The sequence below is a fragment of the Platalea leucorodia genome (genome assembly GCF_965183815.1).
Source record: "Platalea leucorodia genome assembly, chromosome: W".
NCBI lineage: Eukaryota > Metazoa > Chordata > Aves > Pelecaniformes > Threskiornithidae > Platalea > Platalea leucorodia.
In genome coordinates, this window is record NC_138859.1 from 6,655,764 (window position 1) to 6,676,729 (window position 20,966).

Consider the following 20,966-nt stretch of genomic DNA (forward strand, 5'->3'; position numbering starts at 1 on the left):
GGAGGGAGGGAGAGGGGGAGAGAGGGAAGGATGGAGGAGGGATGAAGGAAGGAGGGAGGGAGGGAAGGAAGGATGGAGGAAGAAAGGAGGGAGGAAAGGAGGGAGAGGAAGAAGGATGGAGGAAGAAGGAGGGAGGGAGGAAAGGAGGGAAGGAGGGAGGTTGGAGGGAGGGAAGGATGGAGGAGGGATGAAGGAGGGAGGTGGGAGAGAGAGAAGGAGGAAGGGACGGAGGAGGAAGGAGGGAGGGATCAGAGTAGGAAGGAGGGATGGAAGGAGGAAGGAGGAGGAGGAGGGAGAGCCTTTGGGGGAGAGGGGGTCAGGGTGGGCACCTCTGGGCAGGGGTGGGGGCCGAGCACCCGCACCCCAGCACCCGCACCCCGTCCTGTTCCCCCGAGTCACCCCACAGCCCCCACGTCACGGCCTCCACGTCACCCACGTCACCACCACCGCCGACGGCTTCCGGCCCTGCCGGGACAGGAAAGGAGGATGGGAGCAGGGGGGGGGGCACCCAACCGACCTCCCCAGCTGTGGGGCTGAACCTCACACTGTGCCCCACACTGCGCCCCACGCCGCGCCCCATGCCGCGCCCCACACCTCGCTCCCATGTAGGCCGCCGTGGAGCACAACCCCATAGCGGCCATCAGAGAAGCCACCACCATAGTGGTGTGGGAGGGGGGGTGTCACAGCTCACCCACCCGTGTCCCCCCCCACGCCAGCACCCCTGTCCCAAGTGGGGGGGAGACACCCAAGGGGGTGTCTTCCTGCAGCATTGGGGGGAGTGTCCCTAAACCCTGTGCCCCCCCCAAGTACCCCCCCCCCGGGGCAGGGGGCACCCCAGGGACCCCAAGGGGAGTTCCCAAGGGGTGAGACCCCAAAGGCTTGTAAGGGGGCTCTGAGTGGGGGGACCCCAAAGGGTGGGGGGGACCCCAAAGGCTTGTAAGGGGGCTCTGGGGGGTGGGATCCCAAGGGGTGGGGGGGAACCCCAAAGTTTATAGAGGGCTTTGGGGGGCTGGGTGGATCCCCAAGGGTTGGGGGACCCCAAAAGGTGTGGGGGGGACCCCAAAGGGGTGGGGGGGACCCCAAAGGCTTGTAAGGGGGCTCTGGGGGGTGGGATCCCAAGGGGTGGGGGGGAGCCCCAAAGCTTATAGAGGGCTTTGGGGGGCTGGGTGGATCCCCAAGGGTTGGGGGACCCCAAAAAGTGTAGGGGGGACCCCAAAGGGGTGGGGGGACCCCAAGGGGTGGAGGGAACCCAGAGATATGTGGGGGCTCCAGAAGAGCCGTGGGGGACCTTCGGGGGCCATGGAGGACCCCAAGAGTTAGGGGGGCCCCCAGGGGTGGGGGGCCCCAAGGGTTTCTGGGGGGACCCTCAAGGCTTGGGGACCCTCCAGGGCCGGGGGGTGCCCTGGGGAGCGCTGAGGGCTCTGGGGGGCCCCAAGGGGACCCCGCGCCCCCCCCGGGCTAAGAGAACCCCCCGGGGGTCCCGCCCGTGTGTGTGTCCCCCGCTCCCCTTCCCTCCCCTCCCCTTCCCTTACCGGCACTGCCGGCGCGCGGCGCGGGGCGTGTTCACCCCCGCCCCCTTCCCCCCACCGGCCCCGGCTCCGCTATGGCCCGATCCTGCCCCTCCATGGACTGATCCTGCCCCACGGGGCCCGATCCTGCCCCCTTCCCCTCCCCAAACCACACACCACAAGCTGAGACAAACACCAACGCTTTATTCCCCCACCCGGGGGGCTGACAGCGGGGAGGACACCCCCACCCATGGGTGCCCCCCCCCCCCCCCATGGGTGCCGTGGTCACTTGTGACGCAGGTAGAAGGCGGTGACAGTGGGGGGCGGCCAGGGCCAGCGCCTCCCCCAGCCCCGGGGCAGTGCTGAGGAAGAGCCCGGGGAAGGCGGCCGCCTCGAAGGTGTGCATGGAGCCACCAAAGGTCTTGTAGGAGGCCTCCCACGAGAACAGGTCCAGCAGCCCCACCTCCTGTCATGGGGTGGGGGGTGTCACCACTGGGACTGTCCCAGGGAACCCCCATCTCCAGGTGCCACCATCTCTGGGTGCCACCATCTCAAGGAACCCCCATCTCCAGGTGATGCCATCATGAGGTGACACCACCCTGGGGAACCCCCACCTCTGGGCCTCACCACCTCAGGGTGACACCATTTTGGGATGACACCATCTCAGGGTGCCCCCACCTTGGGTTGCCCAATTTGAGTTGCCTCACCTTGGGATGCCCCCACCTCTGGGTGCCCCACCTTGGGTTGTCCACCTTGGGTTGACCCACCTCTGGACATCCACCACCCCAGGGTGCCCCCACTTTGCATCACCCATCCTGAGTTGACCCACCTTGGGATGCCCCACCTCGGGATGCCTCACCTCTGGGTGCCCCACCCCAGGGTGCCCCCCACCATGACACCCTCCATGCTCACCTCCAGCTTCAGCTGCGGCTCAGGGCTGGTGCCGCAGGAGAGGGTCTGGGTGCCACCACGGATGCCCACGATGAGGGGACAGCGCCGGCGCTCCAGATGCCGGTTGGGCACCACGCTGATGGGTTCTACAAGGAAAGGGGGTGGATGAGGTGGGTGGGAGCACCCATGGGTGGGGGTGCCACCCTCACCCCACCCAGGGCATCCACCTTCCTGAGCGGTGTTGGCACCCTGCAGGCTGGTGGCCACCAGGTGCCTGTTGTGCAGGCAGAGCCCTTTCAGCTCCATGTCCCGCACCACGTAGTGGTAGGGCTGCGCCCGGGGCTGTGTATTCGTCGAGGACACTGTCATCTCCTCCGAGGTCTCTGCCAGAGGACATGGGGACACAGGGAGGCATCATGGGGGTGTGGGGACATGGGGGCATGGGGCATCACAGGGACATGGGATTGGGGCACATGGGGACATGGGGATGGGGCACACAGGAGTGATAGGCATGTGGGGATGGGGGACAGGGGACATGGGGAGGGGGCACAGGGGGTGTCAGATGTGCATGGGGACATGGGGGCATGTGGGCATCACAGGGACATGGGGATGGGGGATGTGGGCATGGGGGACACAGGTATGATGGACATGTGGGGACATGGGGACACAGGGACATGTAGGCATCACAGGCACGTGGGGTTAGGAGACACGGGGACATGAGGACACAGGGATGGGGCACATGGAACTAGGAACAGAGGCACATGGGTGCACGGGACATGGGTGGGGGACATGGGCATCACGGGTGCATGGGGACAGGGGGACACAGGGACATGTGGGCATCACAGGAATGTGCAGATGGGGGGCATGGGGATGGGGCACATGGGTGTGATGGGCATGTGGGGGTACGGATAGACGCAGGGACACAGGGACATGGAGACGGGGACACAGGGAGCAGGTGGGGACACAGGGGACACGTGGGGACAGGGCCCCCATGCTTGCTGGGCTCTACCTTTCCCCAGGAACTCCTCGAACAAGGCCACCATGTTGGGGTTGATGACAGACTCCACAGCATCCCCGGTCCCTGTGCTCAGCCCCTCCATGACACCCAACGGGTGCCCGTGAGGCTGGGACTGCTCTGGGTGTCCCTGGGAACCCTCGTCCCCGCTGCAGCTCGGGGGGACTGTGGGAGAGAGGGATGAGGGCGGATGCTATGCTGGGTGACTCAGGCCCCGGGTACGAGGGGAGGGACAACCCCGGCCCTACCCTGTCACCGCTCACCTGAAGGCAGGTCTGGACATGTGGGACATGGCTGAGCCTGCGCAGGAGAGAGGGTAGTGCGTGGGTGATGTGGGTGGGGGATCCCCCCCCAATGCACCTGGTCTCCCGGTTGCCAATAGGCTCCTAGTTGTCAGTAGGCTCCAGAGTGAACACCCTCAGAATGTTGCCCAAGCAGAACCCAGCTTGTCTCCATCCCCAGTGATACCTGCAAATCTGTCAGCTTCTGAAATCCTGTCTCATGTCCTCTGGGTTATGTTCCCCACTCCGGGTGACAGTGTGTCATGGTTTAACCCCAGCCAGCAACTAAGCACCACACAGCCGCTCGCTCACTGCCCCCATCCCAGTGGGATGGGGGAGAGAATTGGAAGGGTGAAAGTCAGAAAACTCGTGGGTTGAGATAAGAACAGTTTAATAATTGAAGTAAAATGAAATAGAATAGTAGTAGTAGTAGTAGTAGTAATAATAATAATAATGTAATAATACAATAATAATATACAAAGCAAGTGATACACTCTACAATTGCTCACCACCCGCTGACCAATGCCCAGCACGTCCTCGAGCAGCGATTGCTGCCCCCTGGCCAACTCCCCCCAGTTTATATACTGGGCATGACGCCATACGGTATGGAATAGCCCTTTGGCCAGTCTGGATCAGCTGTCCTGGCTGTGCCCCCTCCCAGCTTCTTGTGCACCTGGCAGAGCACGGGAAGCTGAAAAGTCCTTGACTGGTGTAAGCACTGCTTAGCAACAACTAAAACATCAGTGTGTTATCAACATTATTCTCATCCTAAACCCAAAACACAGCACTATGTCAGCTACTAGGAAGAAAATTAACTCTATCCCAGCTGAAACCAGGATAGTATCCACCCCTTATTTCATACCATATACATCACGCCCAGGTCTTACACTTTCCAATACATTCCAATTAATCACCACCACTTTTCCAGTCTTTTGAGAGAGAGATACATATATATACACACACACAGAGATATAATTTCCTTAGTCTATGGGTTATCCCTCTAAAATGTTTGTTGAGTTCATTTAGTCCATGACTTTGGGCTTCATCCATCATAACAGTCCTTCAGGGCAGGAGAGATGGTGTGTGGTGTTGGATTGTTGCATGCTGAAGCCAGTTCTGGTTCCATCACTGCTGCACTTTGCTTAGTTTCCTCAAAGTTCATTCTTCATTAATTTGGGTGATTCTTACTGTATACTGTTGATATGGCACATAGTAATCACAGAAGTGATGACATCCAGTATTATATAGCAACTAACATCATACCATTCAGTTCATTGGCTATTTTCACCCAAAATCAAATCCCCTTGAGGTACACATTGGACTTCCCCATCCTCCTGCATCACCCACCAAGTGCACCCAGGTCCTTGAGCAAAAGCAATCTCACAAATGGGTTTGCCTTTGCCTGAGGCAGGAGTAACCCAGACTGTCTTCCCCAGCATATTTTTTATGTGCACTTACAGGGACTTTATCCCCCTCTACAGTACGTAAAAGCCTTGATTGGGCAGGGCCAGCTCGATTGGCAGATCCCCTAGTGTTGACTAACCAGGTGGCCTTTGCTGAATGTGTATCCCAGTGTTTGAATGTCCCACCGCCCATTGCTCTCAGTGTAGTCTTTAACAGTCCATTGTATTGTTCAATTTTCCCGGAGGCTGGTGCGTGATAGGGGATGTGATGTACCCACTCAATGCCATGCTCTTTGGCCCAGGTGTCTATGAGGCTGTTTCGGAAATGAGTCCCGTTGTCTGACTCAATTCTTTCTGGGGTGCCATGTCGCCATAGGACTTGCTTTTCAAGGCCCAGGATAGCGTTCCGGGCAGTGGCATGGGGCACGGGATATGTTTCCAGCCATCCAGTGGTTGCTTCCACCATGGAGAGCACATGGCGCTTGCCTTGGTGGGTTTGTGGGAGTGTGATATAATCAATCTGCCAGGCCTCCCCATATTGATATTTCAGCCATCGTCCTCCATACCAGAGAGGCTTGAACCGCTTGGCTTGCTTGATTGCAGCGCATGTTTCGCATTTGTGGATAACCTGTGCAATAGTGCCCATGGTCAGGTCCACCCCTCGATCACGAGCCCATCTATATGTTGCATCTCTTCCTTGGTGGCCTGAGGTGTCATGGGCCCACTGAGCTAGAAATAATTCACCCTTATGGTGCCAGTCCAGATCCACCTGAGCCACTTCAGTCTTAGCAGCCTGATCCACCTGCTGGTTGGTTTGATGTTCTTCAGTGGCCCGACTCTTGGGTACGTGAGCATCTACGTGACGTACTTTTACAACCAGGTTCTCTACCCGGGCAGCAATATCTTGCCACAATGCGGCAGCCCAGATGGGTTTGCCTCTGCCCTGCCAGTTGCTCTGCTTCCATTGCTGCAACCACCCCCACAGGGCATTTGCCACCATCCATGAGTCAGTACAGAGATAGAGCACTGGCCACTTTTCTCATTCAGCAGTATCTAAAGCCAGCTGGATGGCTTTCACCTCTGCAAACTGACTTGATTCCCCTTCTCCTTCAGCAGTTTCTGCAACTTGTCGTACAGGACTCCATACAGCAGCTTTCCACCTCCGATGCTTCCCCACAAGACGACGGGACCCATCAGTGAACAGGGCATATTGCTTCTCATTTTCTGGCAGTTTATTATACGGTGGGGCCTCCTCAGCACGCGTCACCTCCTCCTCTGGCGATATTCCGAAATCTTTGCCTTCTGGCCAGTCCATGATCACTTCCAAGATTCCTGGGCGACTGGGGTTTCCTATTCGAGCCCGTTGGGTGATCGGTGCCACCCACTTTACTCCATGTAGCATCAGTTGCATGATGTGTACAGGGGACCCTCCCTTTGAACATCCAGCCCAGCACTGGCAGTCAGGGTGCCAGGAGGAGCTGTGCTTCAGTACCAACCACTTCCAGAGCGGCTCGAACCCCTTCATAGGCTGCCAATATCTCTTTTTCAGTTGGAGTAGAGCCAGCCTCGGATCCTCTGTATCCCCCCGACTCCAAAACCCTAGGGGTCGACCTCGAGTCTCCCCTGGTGCTTTCTGCCAGAGGCTCCAGGTAGGGCCGTTCTCCCCAGCTGCAGTGTAGAGCACATTTGTTTACATCTTGTCCTGCCCGGACTGGCCCAAGGGCTACTGCACGAACTCTCTCCTGTTTAATTTGTTCAAAGGCTTGTCGTTGCTCAGGGCCCCATTTGAAATCGTTCTTCTTCCGGGTCACTTGATAGAGAGGGCTTAGGATGAGACTGTAATTTGGAATATGCCTTCTCCAAAAACCCACAGTGCCCAAGAAAGCTTGTGTTTCCTTTTTGCTGGTTGGGGGAGACATGGCTGTGATTTTGTTGATCACATCCATTGGGATCTGACGACACCCATCTTGCCATTTTATTCCTAAGAACTGGATCTCCTTTGCAGGTCCCTTAACCTTACTTTGTTTTATGGCAAAGCCGGCCTCCAGAAGGATTTGGACTACTTTCTTCCCTTTCTCAAAATCCTCTTCTGCTGTGTTGCCCCACACGATGATGTCATCAATGTATTGCAGGTGTTCCGGAGCCCCACCAAGCTCTAGCATGTCCGGCACGGCAGCACTCAGTGGTGGCGTGACTTTGTTCAGGCCCCAATAGTCTACGGTTAGTCTCCACTCTCCATTAGACTTTCGCACTGGCCATATGGGACTGCTAAAGGGTGAGGGAGTCTTGCTGATCACTCCTTGGCTCTCCAGTCGACGAATCAACTTATGGATGGGAATCAGGGAGTCTCGGTTGGTGCGATATTGCCGCCGGTGCACTGTTGTGGTAGCGATTGGCACTTGTTGTTCTTTGACCCTCAGCAACCCCACAATAGAAGGGTCCTTCAAGAGACCAGGCAGGGTAGACAGCTGTTTAATTTCCTCCATCTCCAAGGCAGCTATGCCAAAAGCCCACCGGTACCCTTTTGGGTCCTCGAAATACCCTCTCCTGAGGCAGTCTATGCCAAGGATGCACGGAGCCTCTGGGCCAGTCACAATGGGGTGCTGTTGCCACTCCTTCCTGGTTAAGCTCACTTCAGCCTCCAACACAGTCAGCTCTTGGGATCCCCCTGTCACTCCAGAAATACGGATGGGTTCTGCCCCTTCATAGCTTGATGGCATTAGGGTACACTGTGCACCGGTGTCTACTAAAGCCTTCTACTCCTGTGGGGCTGATGTGCCAGGCCATCGAATCCACACAGTCCAGTACATCCGGTTGTCCCTTTCCTCCACCTGGCTGGAGGCAGGGCCCCTCTAGTCCTGGTCATAGCATTTGTTACTCACTTCTTGTCAATGCGAATCAAAAATCCCTTTATTAAGATCAGAAGCAAAATCAGCCCTTCTGCTCTGTCTGGGGAACCGCTCACTGGAAACTGGAGCAGCAATTTTCCTGAGAGAACCCCCTTTTGTAGTTGTTTTTCCTTGCAACTCACGTACCCGTGCCTCTAGGGTCGAGGTAGATTTTCCATCCCACTTTCTCACGTCCTCTCCATGGTCACGCAGATAAAACCACAGGGTGGCCCATGGTGTGTATCCACTATATCTTCTCTCTTGAGCAGAGGGATGCTTACTCCTAATGGCTGAGATACTGGTCCGTACAGGTGAGGAGTAGGACATGTCCTCTTTGAATCGCTGGAACTCCCGGGATAATTTCTCAGCTAGCACGTCAGGCAGTTTCTCCACAGCTGAGATGCAGGCCCGTAGGGAGGAAGAGAGACTTTCTTCGTATTGTCGGAGTTGGCCAGCCATTTCATCCACCATTGGTCCTTCTTCATCTTTCCAGGTCATTATTGCCAAAGAGTTTGCGTGCGATGATGGTGCGCTCTGTACAAGCTTCTGCCACATGGGTTGTGTGCACTGGACTTCATCTGGATCTTTGGATAACTGCTCGTTGTTCAGGTCATTATAAATCACCTCCAGCACAGCTAATTCCCTCAGATACTGGATACCTCTCTCCGTGGTGGTCCACTTGCCTGGGTGACATATAACATCTTCCTTGAAGGGATACTTTTCCTTCACACCTGACAGGAGTCGCCTCCAGAGGCTGAGGGCTTTTGCCCCTTTTCCAATTGCTTTGTCAATGCCCCCTTCCCTAGAAAGGGATCCCAGCTGCTTGGCTTCCCTACCCTCTAATTCCAGGCTACTGGCCCCATTATCCCAGCATCGGAGCAGCCAGGTGACGATGTGCTCGCCTGGACCACGACTGAAATCTTTTCGCATATCTCGCAGCTCACTCAGGGACAGGGATCGGGTGGTTACCATCTCATTTGTGGGTTCTGCCTCTTCCTCCTCCTGTTCTTGTGATGGCTCTGGTTCATCATCAGCCCTTACTAAACGAGTTGATTTTCTTGTGTATTTTTTTCTTCTGTATAGGGGCAAGTGATACTGGCACGGCTTGGTTCTCTGGTTCAGCTGCAGTGCCTGTTGTGGGGGCTGGCGCAGCCGTGGGGGCTGGCGCAGGGGCTAGCACAGCCGCAGTGCCTGTCATTTTGTCATCAGATCCAGAGACCTTCTCTTCCCCTTGAGGGTTCTGAATAGTGTTGAATAGGGCTCAGCAAGCATGGGCCAGGCCCCAGCACATTGCAGTGATTTGTGTCTCTCTGGAGTTGCCAGGGTGACAGCATACTTTTTCCAAATGTCCTACTAGTTTTTCAGGATTCTGCACTTGCTCAGGGGTGAAGTTCCAAAACACTGGAGGGGCCCACCGTCCTAGGTACTTGCCCATACTCTCCCACACACCCTGCCACTCATAACTATCCAGCCTTGGGGCAGATCTCTGGATGATATTCTTAAGCTGCTTATTAACCTTAGACAAAACCGAAACACTATTCCCAAGAACTACCAATGGATGTATCTTAACTACCCAAGGATGTTCAAAATACTGAAAAGGTGTTGTAATGAAGGAGGAAACATCATAGAAGAAGGCAGCCAAGGTGCCATTCTGTATTTCCTCCATAAAAACACCTCTCAGAGGAAGAGGTATAATTGCTAATTGTCTCCATGAGGTGGTACCCGAAGTACAGTAATGGCTTCACTACAGAACCCAAATACCAGATAAAGCTCAAGGTCAGTGTTTTAATAACAAGTCTCCCAGGCAAAACATCACTAATCACTGCAGAGCACAGCAAACTGCAAAAACCAACACCAATCTTTAACATGCACAGCAAAAACAAGGGCATGGTGCAGATCAGGTAGACTAATACCAAGAACAGATGAATCAATATTATGACCGGCCACTGTTAACAGATAAAATTCCTTAATACACTCTGGTTAACCTGTTATTATCTCAAACCCTTCGAGCCCCACGTTGGGCACCAAAAAGGACTGTCGTGGTTTAACCCCAGCCAGTAACTAAGCACCACACAGCCGCCCGCTCACTGCCCCCACCCCGGTGGGATGGGGGAGAGAATTGGAAGGGTGAAAGTCAGAAAACTCGTGGGTTGAGATAAGAACAGTTTAATAATTGAAGTAAAATGAAATAGAATAGTAGTAGTAGTAGTAGTAGTAGTAGTAGTAGTAGTAATAATAATAATAATAATAATAATAATAATGTAATAATACAATAATAATCTACAAAGCAAGTGATACACTCTACAATTGCTCACCACCCGCCGACTGATGCCCAGCCCATCCCCGAGCAGTGATCGCTGCCCCCAGCCAACTCCCCCAGTTTATATACTGGGCATGACGCCATACGGTATGGCATAGCCCTTTGGCCAGTCTGGGTCAGCTGTCCTGGCTGTGCCCCCTCCCAGCTTCTTGTGCACCGGGCAGAGCATGGGAAGCTGAAAAGTCCTTGACTGGTGTAAGCACTGCTTAGCAACAACTAAAACATCAGTGTGTTATCAACATTATTCTCATCCTAAATCCCAAACACAGCACTACACCAGCTACTAGGAAGAAAAAATCAACTCTATCCCAGCTGAAACGAGGACACAGTGGCTCTTATAGGGCCAGGCGGGGGGGGGGCAGAGCCCGCCCCCCTAATTGTATGGGAGCAAGCTGGGCTGGGCGGGAGCTGGCACAGTGGAAGGATGGGTGACGGGGATGCGGAGCGATGGTGAAATGCCACCTGATCCCTCTGTCCTCTGTGTCCCTCGTGTGTCCCCCCCCATGATGCCTGTGGTCACCGTGGCTGGGATGCCCCCCTGTGCCACATCCCCATGGTACCCAGGTGCCCCCTGCCATTGCTGTTCCTGCAGTGTCCCCTGTCCTGTGATGCTGTGTGCCCCATGGATGGTCCCTGCGATGCCCCCTGTGCCCTGTCCCCAAGATACTGGTGTGTCCCATGTGCCCTGTCCCTGCGGTGCCTGTGAGCCATGTCCCCAAGGTCCTGTGTGCCCCATCCTCATGGCCTTGTGAGCCCTGTCCCCATGGTCCCCTGTGTCCCATCCCCATGGTGCCCACGTGTCCTGTCCCCATGGTCCCATGTGCCCTGTCCCCATGGTCCTGTGTACCCTGTCCCTGTTGTCCTGTGAGCCCCATCCCCATGGTCCCATGTACCTTGTCCCCATGGTGCCCGTGTGCCCCGTCCCTGAGGTCCCACGTGCCCTGTCCCCACAGTGCCTGTGTGCCCCATCCCCACAGTCCTGCGTGCCCCATCCCTGCCATGCCGTGCCAGGCCACGCTGTGCCAGGCCACACCGTACGGTGCCAGCGGCAGTTGGGGCGTGCCGGGCAGGAGGCGTCTGCCACCACCAAATCTAGGAAGAGGACAAACCCGGGAGGCGCCCAGCTATGGGGCAGCCCGGCTGGCTGTGTCACCCCCCTTGGGGATGTCCCATCCTTGTCCCTAACGAGCCGGTGGCGCAACACAACACCGGCCATCCCACCGCAATGACGCAGGCACCGAGGGCCACCGCTCACCCTGCCCTGCCCTGTCCCCCCCTCCTTGCTGCCACCCACGCCACGGGGACCAAGGTGTCCTAAGCATCTTTATTCCCAGGGATGTCACCATCCCTGGGGTGAGGACGTCACTGTCTCTGGGGGATGTCACCATCCCTGGGGTGAGGATGTCACCGTCCCTGGGGGGATGTCATTGTCCCTGGTGGGAGATGTCGCCGTCCCCAGGGACGAGGGGGTTCAGCAGAGCTGGAAGTAGAAGTCAAGGAGGTGGGTGGCATTGGGGTGCCGGGAGAGCCCCAGAGGCTGGTGGCCATGGGTCGAGGTGCAGAGGAACCAGCTGGGGTTGGCGGCCGAGTTGAAGCACCACAGCCTGTCCTTGTAGGAGCGGAAGAAGGTGAAGGTGGCCGAGGCCACCCCAGCGTGGGGCAGCTCCCTGATGTCGGCGTCCTGCGGCAGGCACCGGCGCCGGAACGTCACCCCAGAGATGGGGTGACCATGCTACCTGCATCTGCAGTGGTCCCCAGCCCTGCGGTGTCCCCGGCCCTGTGGTGTCCCCATCCCTGCAATGCCCCATCCCTATTATCCCTGTGTCCCCACCACTGCAGTGTCCCTGTCCCCAGGTGTCCCCTCCCCATGGTGTCCCCATCCCTGTGATGCCCCAGCCCCATGATCCCCATGTGCCCTGTCCCTGCTGTGTCCCCAACCCTGTGGCGTCCCTGTCCCCATGATGTCCCCAGCCCCATGAGTCCCCTCCCCATGGTGTCCCCGTGGTGTCCCTGTCCCTGTGACATCCCCATCCCCACAGTGTCCCCATCCCTTTCATGTCCCCATCCCCATGGTGTCCCCATCCCCATGGTGTCCCCATCCCTGTGGCATCCCCAACCCCATGGCAACCCCATCCCCACAGTGTCCCCGTCCCCATGGTGTCCTCATCCCCATGGCATCCCCATCCCCATGGCATCCCCATCCCTGTGGCTTCCCCATCCCTTTGGTGTTCCTGTCCCCGTGGTGTCCCCTGACCTGCAGCTGAAGGGTGGGCTGGCTGGTGGGGGAGCTGGCCAGGCAGTGGGTGCCATTCTGGATGCCCAGGATGACGGGCTTGAAGGCACAGTTGGGCACCCAAAACACCTTCTCTGTGGTGGGGAGGACACATACGCGGGGCCATCAGAGCATGCCCGACGCATGTCCCCCCCCCGTGTCCCCATCTCACCTTCGAGGGCAGCATTGGCCCCTTGCAGGTGCCCGGCCACCAGCTGGTCATTGCGCAGGTAAAGCGATTTCTGGTTGTCATCCCAAATCCTGCCGGGGACAGTGGTGCCCACCCCAGCAACCTGACCCCCTCCCTCCCCAAGATGTCACCCATGGGTGCTCCCCCCACCCTACTTACCAATACTGGAAGACTGTGATCTGCAGGGCGGGCGCATGGCAGAGGGCAAAGCCTTCAGCCTTTGCGCAGAGGAAGAGGAGGGTGAGAGTGAGCGCGGGCTGGCACGCCATGGCACCCCGATGCCCACCGCCCACGCCCCCCTGCCTTTATAACCCCTCCCAAAATTTCCAGCCTGCGGAGGCGGGGAGCTGCCAGTGGCGCAATCGTCCCCACGGTTCCGCTTTCCCTCCCGCCTCGCCGGGGCCCTTCCCCGGGGGGGTCCCGGTCACCCACTCACCCATGGGACCCCCACCCGCCAAGCCCCGGGGCAGTGGCAGGGAGGAAGGAAGGAAGGAAGGAGGTTGGCGGTGGTGTTGCCACACTGCTGGCGGGGTGTGAAGGGTTGGCTCCTCCCCGCCGGAGGGCTCGGCACGACCGGGGGTGGCAACCGGGGCCAATTGCCCCGGGGGGGAAACACCGGGACACGCCCGGGGGTCACCGGGCCCCTCGGAGCTGGCCCAGGCGGGGCTCGAACTGTCAACCTTAGAGCTGGGGGGGCGACGCCCTCCCTGCTGCGCCACCGGGCGGGGCGCGCTGCGCATGCGTGTGTCATCGTGGCGGGAGGCGCATGCGCAGTGAAGCGACGCGGGCCGCCGCCGCCGGCAGGAGCCCAGCGGGCACCCGTAGGTGTAGCGTGGGGACCGCTGAGTGGCCGGCGGCGGGCGGCGCATGCGCGGTGTGCGCGGACAGGGAGCTGCGCATGCTCCCCCTGCCCAGGCGCACTGCGCATGCGCAGTCTGTGAGGGGATGCCGTAGCGCGTGCGCAGTGCCGCCCCCGCGGGCGGAGCGGAGGGATGCGGACCATGGCGGGCGGCGGGGCGCTGCGGGCGGCGGTTGCCGCCCTGGTGCTGGCGGCCTGGAGCGCCCACGGCCTTTACTTCCACATCGGCGAGACCGAGAAGCGTTGTTTTATCGAGGAAATCCCGGATGAGACGATGGTTATCGGTGCGGGGCGCGGGAGGGGCCGTCGGGGGCCGGGGCGGGGCGGCGAGGTGATCACCGGGGACCGGGAGGGGTAACGGGAGGGACCACCGGGCACCGGGGGGGGGCAACGTTAGGGACCTCCGGGCACCGGGAGGGATGGGGGGGCAATGGGGAGCCCCCAGGAACGACGGGGGTGGGGAGAGGCAGGAGAGACCCACAGGAATCGGGGGTGGGGGGGTAACGGGACCGGGGGGGCCTGGCTGGGGGGTGCTGGGCCCGCTCTGACCCGCCGCCCCCCAGGGAACTACCGGACGCAGCTGTGGGACAAGCAGTCGGAGTCGTTCCTGCCCTCCACCCCGGGGCTGGGCATGCACGTGGAGGTGAAGGACCCCGACAGTAAGGTGAGCGGCCCCGGGGCACCCACCGGCCTGGGGGTGGGAGTCCCCGTGGTGGCTCGGGGCACCCACCGTCCCGGGGGTGGGGTCCTGGGGGGGCTTGGGCACTCACCAGCCTGGGCATGGGGTCCCTGGGGAGCATAGGGTGCCCACCAATAAGAGTAGGGGGTCCCTACGTCACATGGGGTGCCTGCTAGCTTGGGTGTGGGATCCCTAGGGTGCCTGCTAGCTGGGTTGGGGGGTTCCTGGGGTGCCTTCCAGCCAGGGCAGGGGGTCCCTGGGGTGCATGAGGTGTCTGCTGTCCTGGGTGTGGGGTCCCTGGGGTATGTGGGGTGCACTCTAGCTAGGGCAGGGGGGGTCCCTGGGTGCCCACCAGCTGGGGCAGGGGGTCCTTGGGGTGCATAGAGCACCTGCCAGCCTGGGCGTGGGGTCCCTGGGGTGCACAGTGTCCCCCCCCAGCAAGGGCGGGGGTCCTTGGAGAGTATGGGGTCCCCCTGACAAAGGCAGGGGGTCCCTGGGGAGCATGGGGTCCCTCGCCAGCTGGGGCAGGGGGTCTGTGGGACACACGGGGGCTGTCTCGGTGTCCCCCCAAGGTGGGCGCTGGGTGACAGTGGCCGCATCCTGACACAGGTGGTGTTGTCACGGCAGTACGGCTCTGAAGGCCGCTTCACCTTCACCTCCCACACGCCAGGCGAGCACCAGATCTGCCTCCACTCCAACTCCACCCGCATGGCGCTCTTTGCTGGTGGCAAGCTGGTAACTGGGGACACACACACACCCCCAAACCCCATGAGGGGGTGTCAGCGGCAGCAGGGGTCCCCTGACATCCCTCCCTGCCCTGTCTTTTCCCCGCAGCGGGTGCACCTGGACATCCAGGTGGGCGAACACACCAACAACTACCCCGAAATCGCCGCCAAGGACAAACTGACGGAGCTGCAGCTCCGTGCCCGCCAGCTCCTCGACCAGGTCGAGCAGATCCAGAAGGAGCAAAACTACCAACGGGTGAGGAGGGGGCTCCGGGGGGCTGAACCCCCTCTTTTTCCTCCCCTTTATTTTCTTTTCTTTGGCCGACAGTACCGGGAGGAACGTTTCCGCATGACGAGCGAGAGCACCAACCAGCGGGTGCTGTGGTGGTCCATCGCCCAAACCATCATCCTCATCCTCACCGGCATCTGGCAGATGAGGCACCTCAAGAGCTTTTTCGAGGCCAAGAAGCTGGTGTAGCCCCGCCCCGGGGGGGGCTCCCACAGCCCCGGGGGTGGCAGGCAGGGTCGGGGGGGACCCTGTCTGCCATCGGGGAGGGTGGGGGCCAGCCCCCGCAGCAGCATTTATGAGGGGAAAATAAAGGATTTTGGGGGTCTGATGGGGGTTTTTTGGTGCTTTTTTTTGGAGGGGCGGCATCAAGCCGGGCAGGGGGCTCAGGCGTCCGGCTGCCGGTCCGCGGTGCGTTTCGCCTCCGAAGGACCGGGGACGGAGGGACCCAGGTGGCCGGGGCTGCCCCGCCCCCACTCCGAGTAGCCGAGAGCGCTGCTCAGTCCTCCACCGCCAGGGGGCGGCGCGGCGGCTGCCGGCCTCCCCTCTCCCCCGCTCTCCTGGCGGGCGCGCTGCGGAAGTGTCGGTGGGCGCGGGTGGAGCGCGCAGGCGCAGTCGGTGGCGGGCGGCCAACATGGTGGTGAAGGTGGAGGCAGCGCCGGGCTTCGAGCACGTGGGGCTGGACGGGCGGCTGCTGCGGGTGCGCCGGGAGGGGGGTGACGGTGGGCTGCGGGCACCTGGGGGTGGGCTCGGCCGGGGGGGCTCACGGTGGGCGAGGGGGAGGCTTTGAGGGGCCCAGATGCCGGTGTCTTTTTGTAGGTGGGGGGGGAGGCCCTGAGGGGGCCAGGACTCGGGTCCCTCGGTGGGGAGGGGGGCTAGGACACCGGGGTCCCTTTGGGGACGGAGGGGTCCCTCGGGGTGGGGCTGCTCCGCAGGCCTGGGCCCCCCCGCCGCGGGGAGGGGGCTGGCCGTGGGTACCCCCCTGCGACGGGGGGGGGCACTGGGGAGCCCCGCCGGCTGCGACCCCCGAGGTGACGGTCCCCGCAGGCGGTGGCGGAGCTGGGCTGGGCCATCCAGGCCGAGGCCATTCCCCTGGTGCTGGAGGGCCGCGACCTCCTGGCCCGGGCCAGGACCGGCTTCGGGAAAACGGGGGCGTACGGGCTGCCCCTGCTCCAGCACCTCCTGCGCGTCAAGACGGTGAGCGGGGCGGTGGGGGGTAGGGCGGGGCGGGGAGGGCACCGGGGTGTGTGGGATCAGGTGGGGTGGGTGCTGTGGGGTATCGGGTTTGGGGGGGCACCGGGGGGTACGTGGGCTCTGTGGGGCATTGGGGAGCACGGGGGCACTGTGGGATGTGCAGGCAGGGGTGGGTGCCATGGGGCATACGGGCTCTGTGGGGTATCGGGTATGGGTGGGCAGTGCGGGCCAGGTAGGTGCTGGAGGGCATGGGGCACAGATGGGCACGGTGGGGCAGGGCTGGGTGCTGAGCAGGGGGGGGCATGTGGGCACTGTGGGGTATGTGGGCAGGGCTGGGCTCCGCGGGACGCCGGGGCAGCTCTCCCGTGCCCGTGCACTGATGGTGATGGCAGACAGGCAGGCGCAGGCACCCTCGGTGGTGGTGCAGGCAGTACGGGCACTGGTGCTGGTACCCTCCAAGGAGCTGGGGCAGCAGGTGGTGTGCAGCCTGTGGCAGCTGGTGGCTTTCTACGCCCCCGACATGCAAGTGGCTGAATTCTGCACCCAGACCGATCTCGCCACCTAGTGGTAAGCTTACCCCCCCCGCCCCGGATGCCTGGGTCCCCCCGGCAGCTGGGGGTCGACGGCAGAGGTGAGTGATGCGGTGTGTCGCCGGGCCAGTGCTGATGGAGAAGCTGGACATGGTGGTGGGCATGCCGGCGCAGGTGCTGGCACACCTTAGCGCCTGCAGCCTGAGCCTGTGGCACTCATTGGAGCTGCTGGTGCTGGATGAGGCCAACCTGCTGCTCTCCTTCAGCTTCGGCAAGGACATCAAGTCCCTGCTGTGGTGAGGGGTACCCCAGGGGGGCAGGGACAGGGACCTGGGGGGCACAGCCAGGGCTGGGGGGCACAGCCAGGGATTTGGGGCCACTGAAGGTTTGGGGGACACTGCCTGGAGTTTGGGGGTACTATGAGGGTTTGGGGACACTGCCAGGGCTGGGGGGGGCACTGCTGGGGTTGGAGAATATGGGGGGCACAGCTAGGGGTTTGTGGGGTACTGCTAGAGCTAGATGACATGGGGAGCACAGACAGGAGTTTGAGAGCACTACTAGGGCTGTGGGGCTAGAGGGTTTGGGGGAGGTACAGCTAGAGGTTTGGGGGAGGTACAGCTAGAGGTTTGGGGGACACCAAGGGTTTGAGGGGCACTGCTGGAACTAGAGAACATGGGGAGCACAGCCAGGGTTTTTGGGGCACTGCCAGGGCTGTGGGGCACTGCTGGGGCTGGAGGACATGGGGGGCACAGCCCAGGGTTTGAGGGAAACAGCCGGGGCAGGATGACACAGGGCAGCACTTGCAGAGCTAGGGGATGTTTGGGGTGCATTGCCAGGGCTGGGGGGCACCGTGGGGCTCAAGAGGGGGGACCTGGGCATCACCAGGTCTGGTGCCAAGGGCTTTGGGGGGGCCTCGTCACCCCCAGCCACGGGGGCTGGTGCTGAGCCCCCCCCCACACCCCCACAGCCACCTCCCCAAGATCTACCAGGTGCTGCTCATGTCAGCCACCTTCAGCCCCGCTGTGGAGGCCCTGAAGGAGCTGGTGCTGCACAACCTGGTGAGCGGGCACTTGGGGGGCACAGGGGCGGGTTTGGGGGTCTGGGGGGTACACGGGGGGAGGTTTGGGGGATCCCAGGGGAGGTTTGGGGGTTCTGGAGCAGGCACGGAGATAGGGAGACACTGGGACATGGGAATGCAGCACCCACGGGGTGACGTTTTAGGGGACATATGGGGTATGGTGGATGCTGGGGTGCACTGGGGGGGGCACAACAGCTTTGTGCCCATGTCCCCCCAACCCTGCCGTGATGGATGCAGGTGACGGTGTGCACGCCAGAGCCCCAGCTACCGGGCAGCTCCTAACTGCAGCAATTCGTGGTGCGCTGCAGCACCGAGGAGGAAAAGTTCCTGCTGCTCTGCACCCTGCTGAAGCTGAGACTGCTGCGGGGCCGGGCCCTGCTCTTCGTGGGCACCCTTGCCTGCTGCTACCGCCTCAAGCTTTTCCTCGAGCAGTTTGGCATCCCCGCCTGCACCCTCAATTTCGAGCTGCCTGCCTGCTCCCGGTAACCCCTGAGGGGATGGTGGGGTGCCCAGCTGGCTTGGGGTACCCCTGGGGTGATGCAGAGGAGGGCAAAGGGGAAAATGGGGTGCCCATGGATACCCACAAAGGGCCCAGGGGGTGACGGGGTGCCCCGGGAAGCAAGGTGACTGCTGGGGGCTTGTGGAAGAAGGCGAGGGGCAGCCTCGGGTGGGGGGAAGGCAGGGTGCTCCGTGGGGACAAGGGGTGCCCGAGGGTGTCCTGGGTGAGCTAAGGGGTGCCCAGGGAGACAGGATGCCCTTGGGCTGCAAGAGGAAATGCCCGTGGGGGGCTTCCGACTGGGGTGCCGTGGGGGTAAGGACACCCGGGGGTCCCAGGAGGGTGCAGGGTGCTTGTGGAGGAAGGGCAGGGGTACCTGTGGGTTTGGGGTGGGGGGACACACCAAAGAGGGGTGCCCACGGCAGGGATGCTGACGGGTACCCGCCTCGTCCCTAGGTGCCACGTCATCACCCAGTTCAACCGGGGCATCTATGACTACATCGTGGCCACTGACGAGGAGGCGCCAGCAGTGCCCGCAGAGCAGCCCCCACGCAAGAAGTGCAAGGGTGCTGCCCAGAGGTGAGCCCCGTGGGTGCCACTGTGTCACCAGGGCAATGTCCCGCTGCGATTGGGGAGGGCTCAGGCCAGGGAAGGTCACCCAGAACCATGGGGGTGCTTCTGCCTGGGGTGTCCCTGTCCCCAACAGGGTCCTGTGCCCAGGGGAGGTCCTTGTGCCCATGGGGATGTCCCTGTCCCCAGGGGGTTCCCTGTGCCCGCCATGTCCCCAAGGTGTGTGTGTGGGGGGTTTCTTTTGCCTGGGGGTGTTTATGCCTTGTGCCTGTGCGGGTGTGGATGGCCAGGGAGGTCCCTGTGCCCAGCGTGTCCCCTTCTTTGTGGGGGACTCCTTGCCCTATCCCCATGGCTCTGGGGTCATCATGCCCAGGGTGTCCCCGTGCCTGCATGGGTGTCGGTGCCCAGCATGTCCTCACACCCAAGAGTGTCCTCGTACCCACGGGGATCCCTTTTCCAAGTGTCCCTGTGCCCACGTGGGTGTCTGTGTCCCAGATGTCCCCTTGCCTGGGGTCTCCCTGTGTCCTTGGGGGTCCCTGAGCCACCACAACATCTCGTGTGTGTCCCCCCTAACCCAGCAAGGGCAAGGACCCGGAGTACGGCGTTGCGTGGGGCATCAACTTCCAAAACATGGCCGCTGTCATCATCTTCGATGTGCCACCGATGGTTGAGTCCTACATCCACTGTGTGGGCAGGTACATGGGGACATGGCAGGGGGACATGGGGGTGCCCACAGTGGCTGGCAGCCCCCTCGGGTGGGTGTCCCACCACAGTGTCCCCTCCATGCCCACAGGACAGCCTGTGCCAACAACCCTGGCACAGTGCTCACCTTTGCGCTGCCTGAGGAGCAGGACATCCTGGCCCAGATTGAGGACGCGCTTGTTGGAGGTCAGGGGGACCCCGTGTCACTTTGGGGGGGGGCAGTGGATGCCAAGGGATGTTGGGGGAGTGCGGGGTGTTGGGAGCGAGGGTGGGGGTGACCCCACACATCCTCGTGTGTCCCCAGAGAACGGCGAGTCGATGCTGCAGCCCTACAAGTTCTCCACAGAGGAGATCAAGGCATTGTGCTACAGCTGCCAGGTAGGTGGGCAGCGGGCAACACTGGGGGGGTGCCAGTGGCACTGGCTGGGGGCGTGCCAGGCTCTGACGTCCTTCCAGGACGCCATGTGCTCTGTCACCAAGCAGGCGGTGAAGGAGGCCCAGCTGCGAGAGATCAAGGATGAGCTGCTCAACTCGGAGAAACTCAAGGTAACTCACTGCCAGGGAGTCTGACGCTGCTTTTCTTTCCCTCCTTTTCCAGTCCCGCGGCACCAGCAACCCGCTGCAGAGCTTCAAGTATGCCTGCCACCATGCCAAGCGCCCGGCTGCGCTGCCCTCCTGGCACCCCACAGACTGTGCCCACCCTGGTATCTCCTCTATGCCATAACCCATGGGGTGGCTGTGCCCAAAAAAGGTGTCAACGGACTGTGCCAGCTGGGCACTATGTTGTGCCATCTCCTTGCCGGGCGTTTCTCCTTGCTGGGCTGCACGCGGTGCCCCTGCCGGCTATGTGACAGGGGAAGGTTGGTGATGCACAGGTGGGAAGCAGCGTCTCCCGCTGATGCTGGGCAAAGGTGCCCGGGTGTTATCGCCCCCCCTTATCAAGGCCAAGGCTGTACCGGGGATATAAACTGGGGCAAGGACACAGTGGGGGGGTGGCACTGCCAGCTTTGGGGGCTCAGGTCCCCTCAGGCGCCTTGCCAGCCCTGCACCGACATCACCGTGAGCCCAGCAGCCCGGCA

General features: G+C 61.1%; 4 protein-coding genes across 4 annotated transcripts; 2 read left to right on the top strand and 2 right to left on the bottom strand.

Annotated features, from left to right (window-relative positions):
* Positions 1 to 1,793: 1,793 nt before the first annotated feature.
* On the bottom strand, positions 1,794 to 3,499 carry LOC309601726 (interleukin-36 receptor antagonist protein-like; the record flags this gene model as incomplete). Its single annotated transcript, XM_082334891.1, is given in 5 exon segments — positions 1,794 to 1,833; positions 1,835 to 1,974; positions 2,421 to 2,545; positions 2,627 to 2,782; positions 3,409 to 3,499. Coding segments are annotated over 5 exon segments (552 nt in total).
* Positions 3,500 to 11,777: 8,278 nt separating this feature from the next.
* LOC309601727 (interleukin-36 receptor antagonist protein-like) lies at positions 11,778 to 13,037 on the bottom strand (the record flags this gene model as incomplete). The annotated part of the gene is made up of 4 exons (XM_082334892.1): positions 11,778 to 11,987; positions 12,561 to 12,673; positions 12,751 to 12,839; positions 12,928 to 13,037. The coding sequence occupies 4 exons, from the start codon at positions 13,035 to 13,037 to the stop codon at positions 11,778 to 11,780; spliced, it is 522 nt and encodes a 173-aa protein (XP_082191018.1).
* A 710-nt stretch (positions 13,038 to 13,747) lies between these two features.
* On the top strand, positions 13,748 to 15,626 carry LOC309601669 (transmembrane emp24 domain-containing protein 4-like). The gene is made up of 5 exons (XM_082334834.1): positions 13,748 to 13,911; positions 14,191 to 14,291; positions 14,916 to 15,041; positions 15,141 to 15,287; positions 15,360 to 15,626. The coding sequence occupies exons 1-5, from the start codon at positions 13,761 to 13,763 to the stop codon at positions 15,507 to 15,509; spliced, it is 675 nt and encodes a 224-aa protein (XP_082190960.1). The 5' UTR covers positions 13,748 to 13,760; the 3' UTR covers positions 15,510 to 15,626.
* A 323-nt stretch (positions 15,627 to 15,949) lies between these two features.
* LOC309601728 (putative ATP-dependent RNA helicase DDX56) lies at positions 15,950 to 20,611 on the top strand (the record flags this gene model as incomplete). Its single annotated transcript, XM_082334893.1, is given in 13 exon segments — positions 15,950 to 16,017; positions 16,365 to 16,514; positions 16,912 to 17,075; positions 17,164 to 17,337; positions 18,009 to 18,099; positions 18,357 to 18,398; positions 18,402 to 18,601; positions 19,072 to 19,194; positions 19,764 to 19,880; positions 19,979 to 20,073; positions 20,192 to 20,265; positions 20,344 to 20,433; positions 20,486 to 20,611. Coding segments are annotated over 13 exon segments (1,512 nt in total). The 5' UTR covers positions 15,950 to 15,951.
* Positions 20,612 to 20,966: the final 355 nt, after the last annotated feature.

Coding starts and splice junctions, on each gene's coding strand:
- LOC309601669 (XM_082334834.1), top strand. CDS start 13,761: ATGCGGACCATGGCGGGCGGCGGGGCGCTGCGGGCGGCGGTTGCCGCC. Junction 14,292..14,915: donor TGAAGGACCCCGACAGTAAG/GTGAGCGGCCCC, acceptor ATCCTGACACAG/GTGGTGTTGTCACGGCAGTA. Junction 15,288..15,359: donor AGGAGCAAAACTACCAACGG/GTGAGGAGGGGG, acceptor TTTGGCCGACAG/TACCGGGAGGAACGTTTCCG.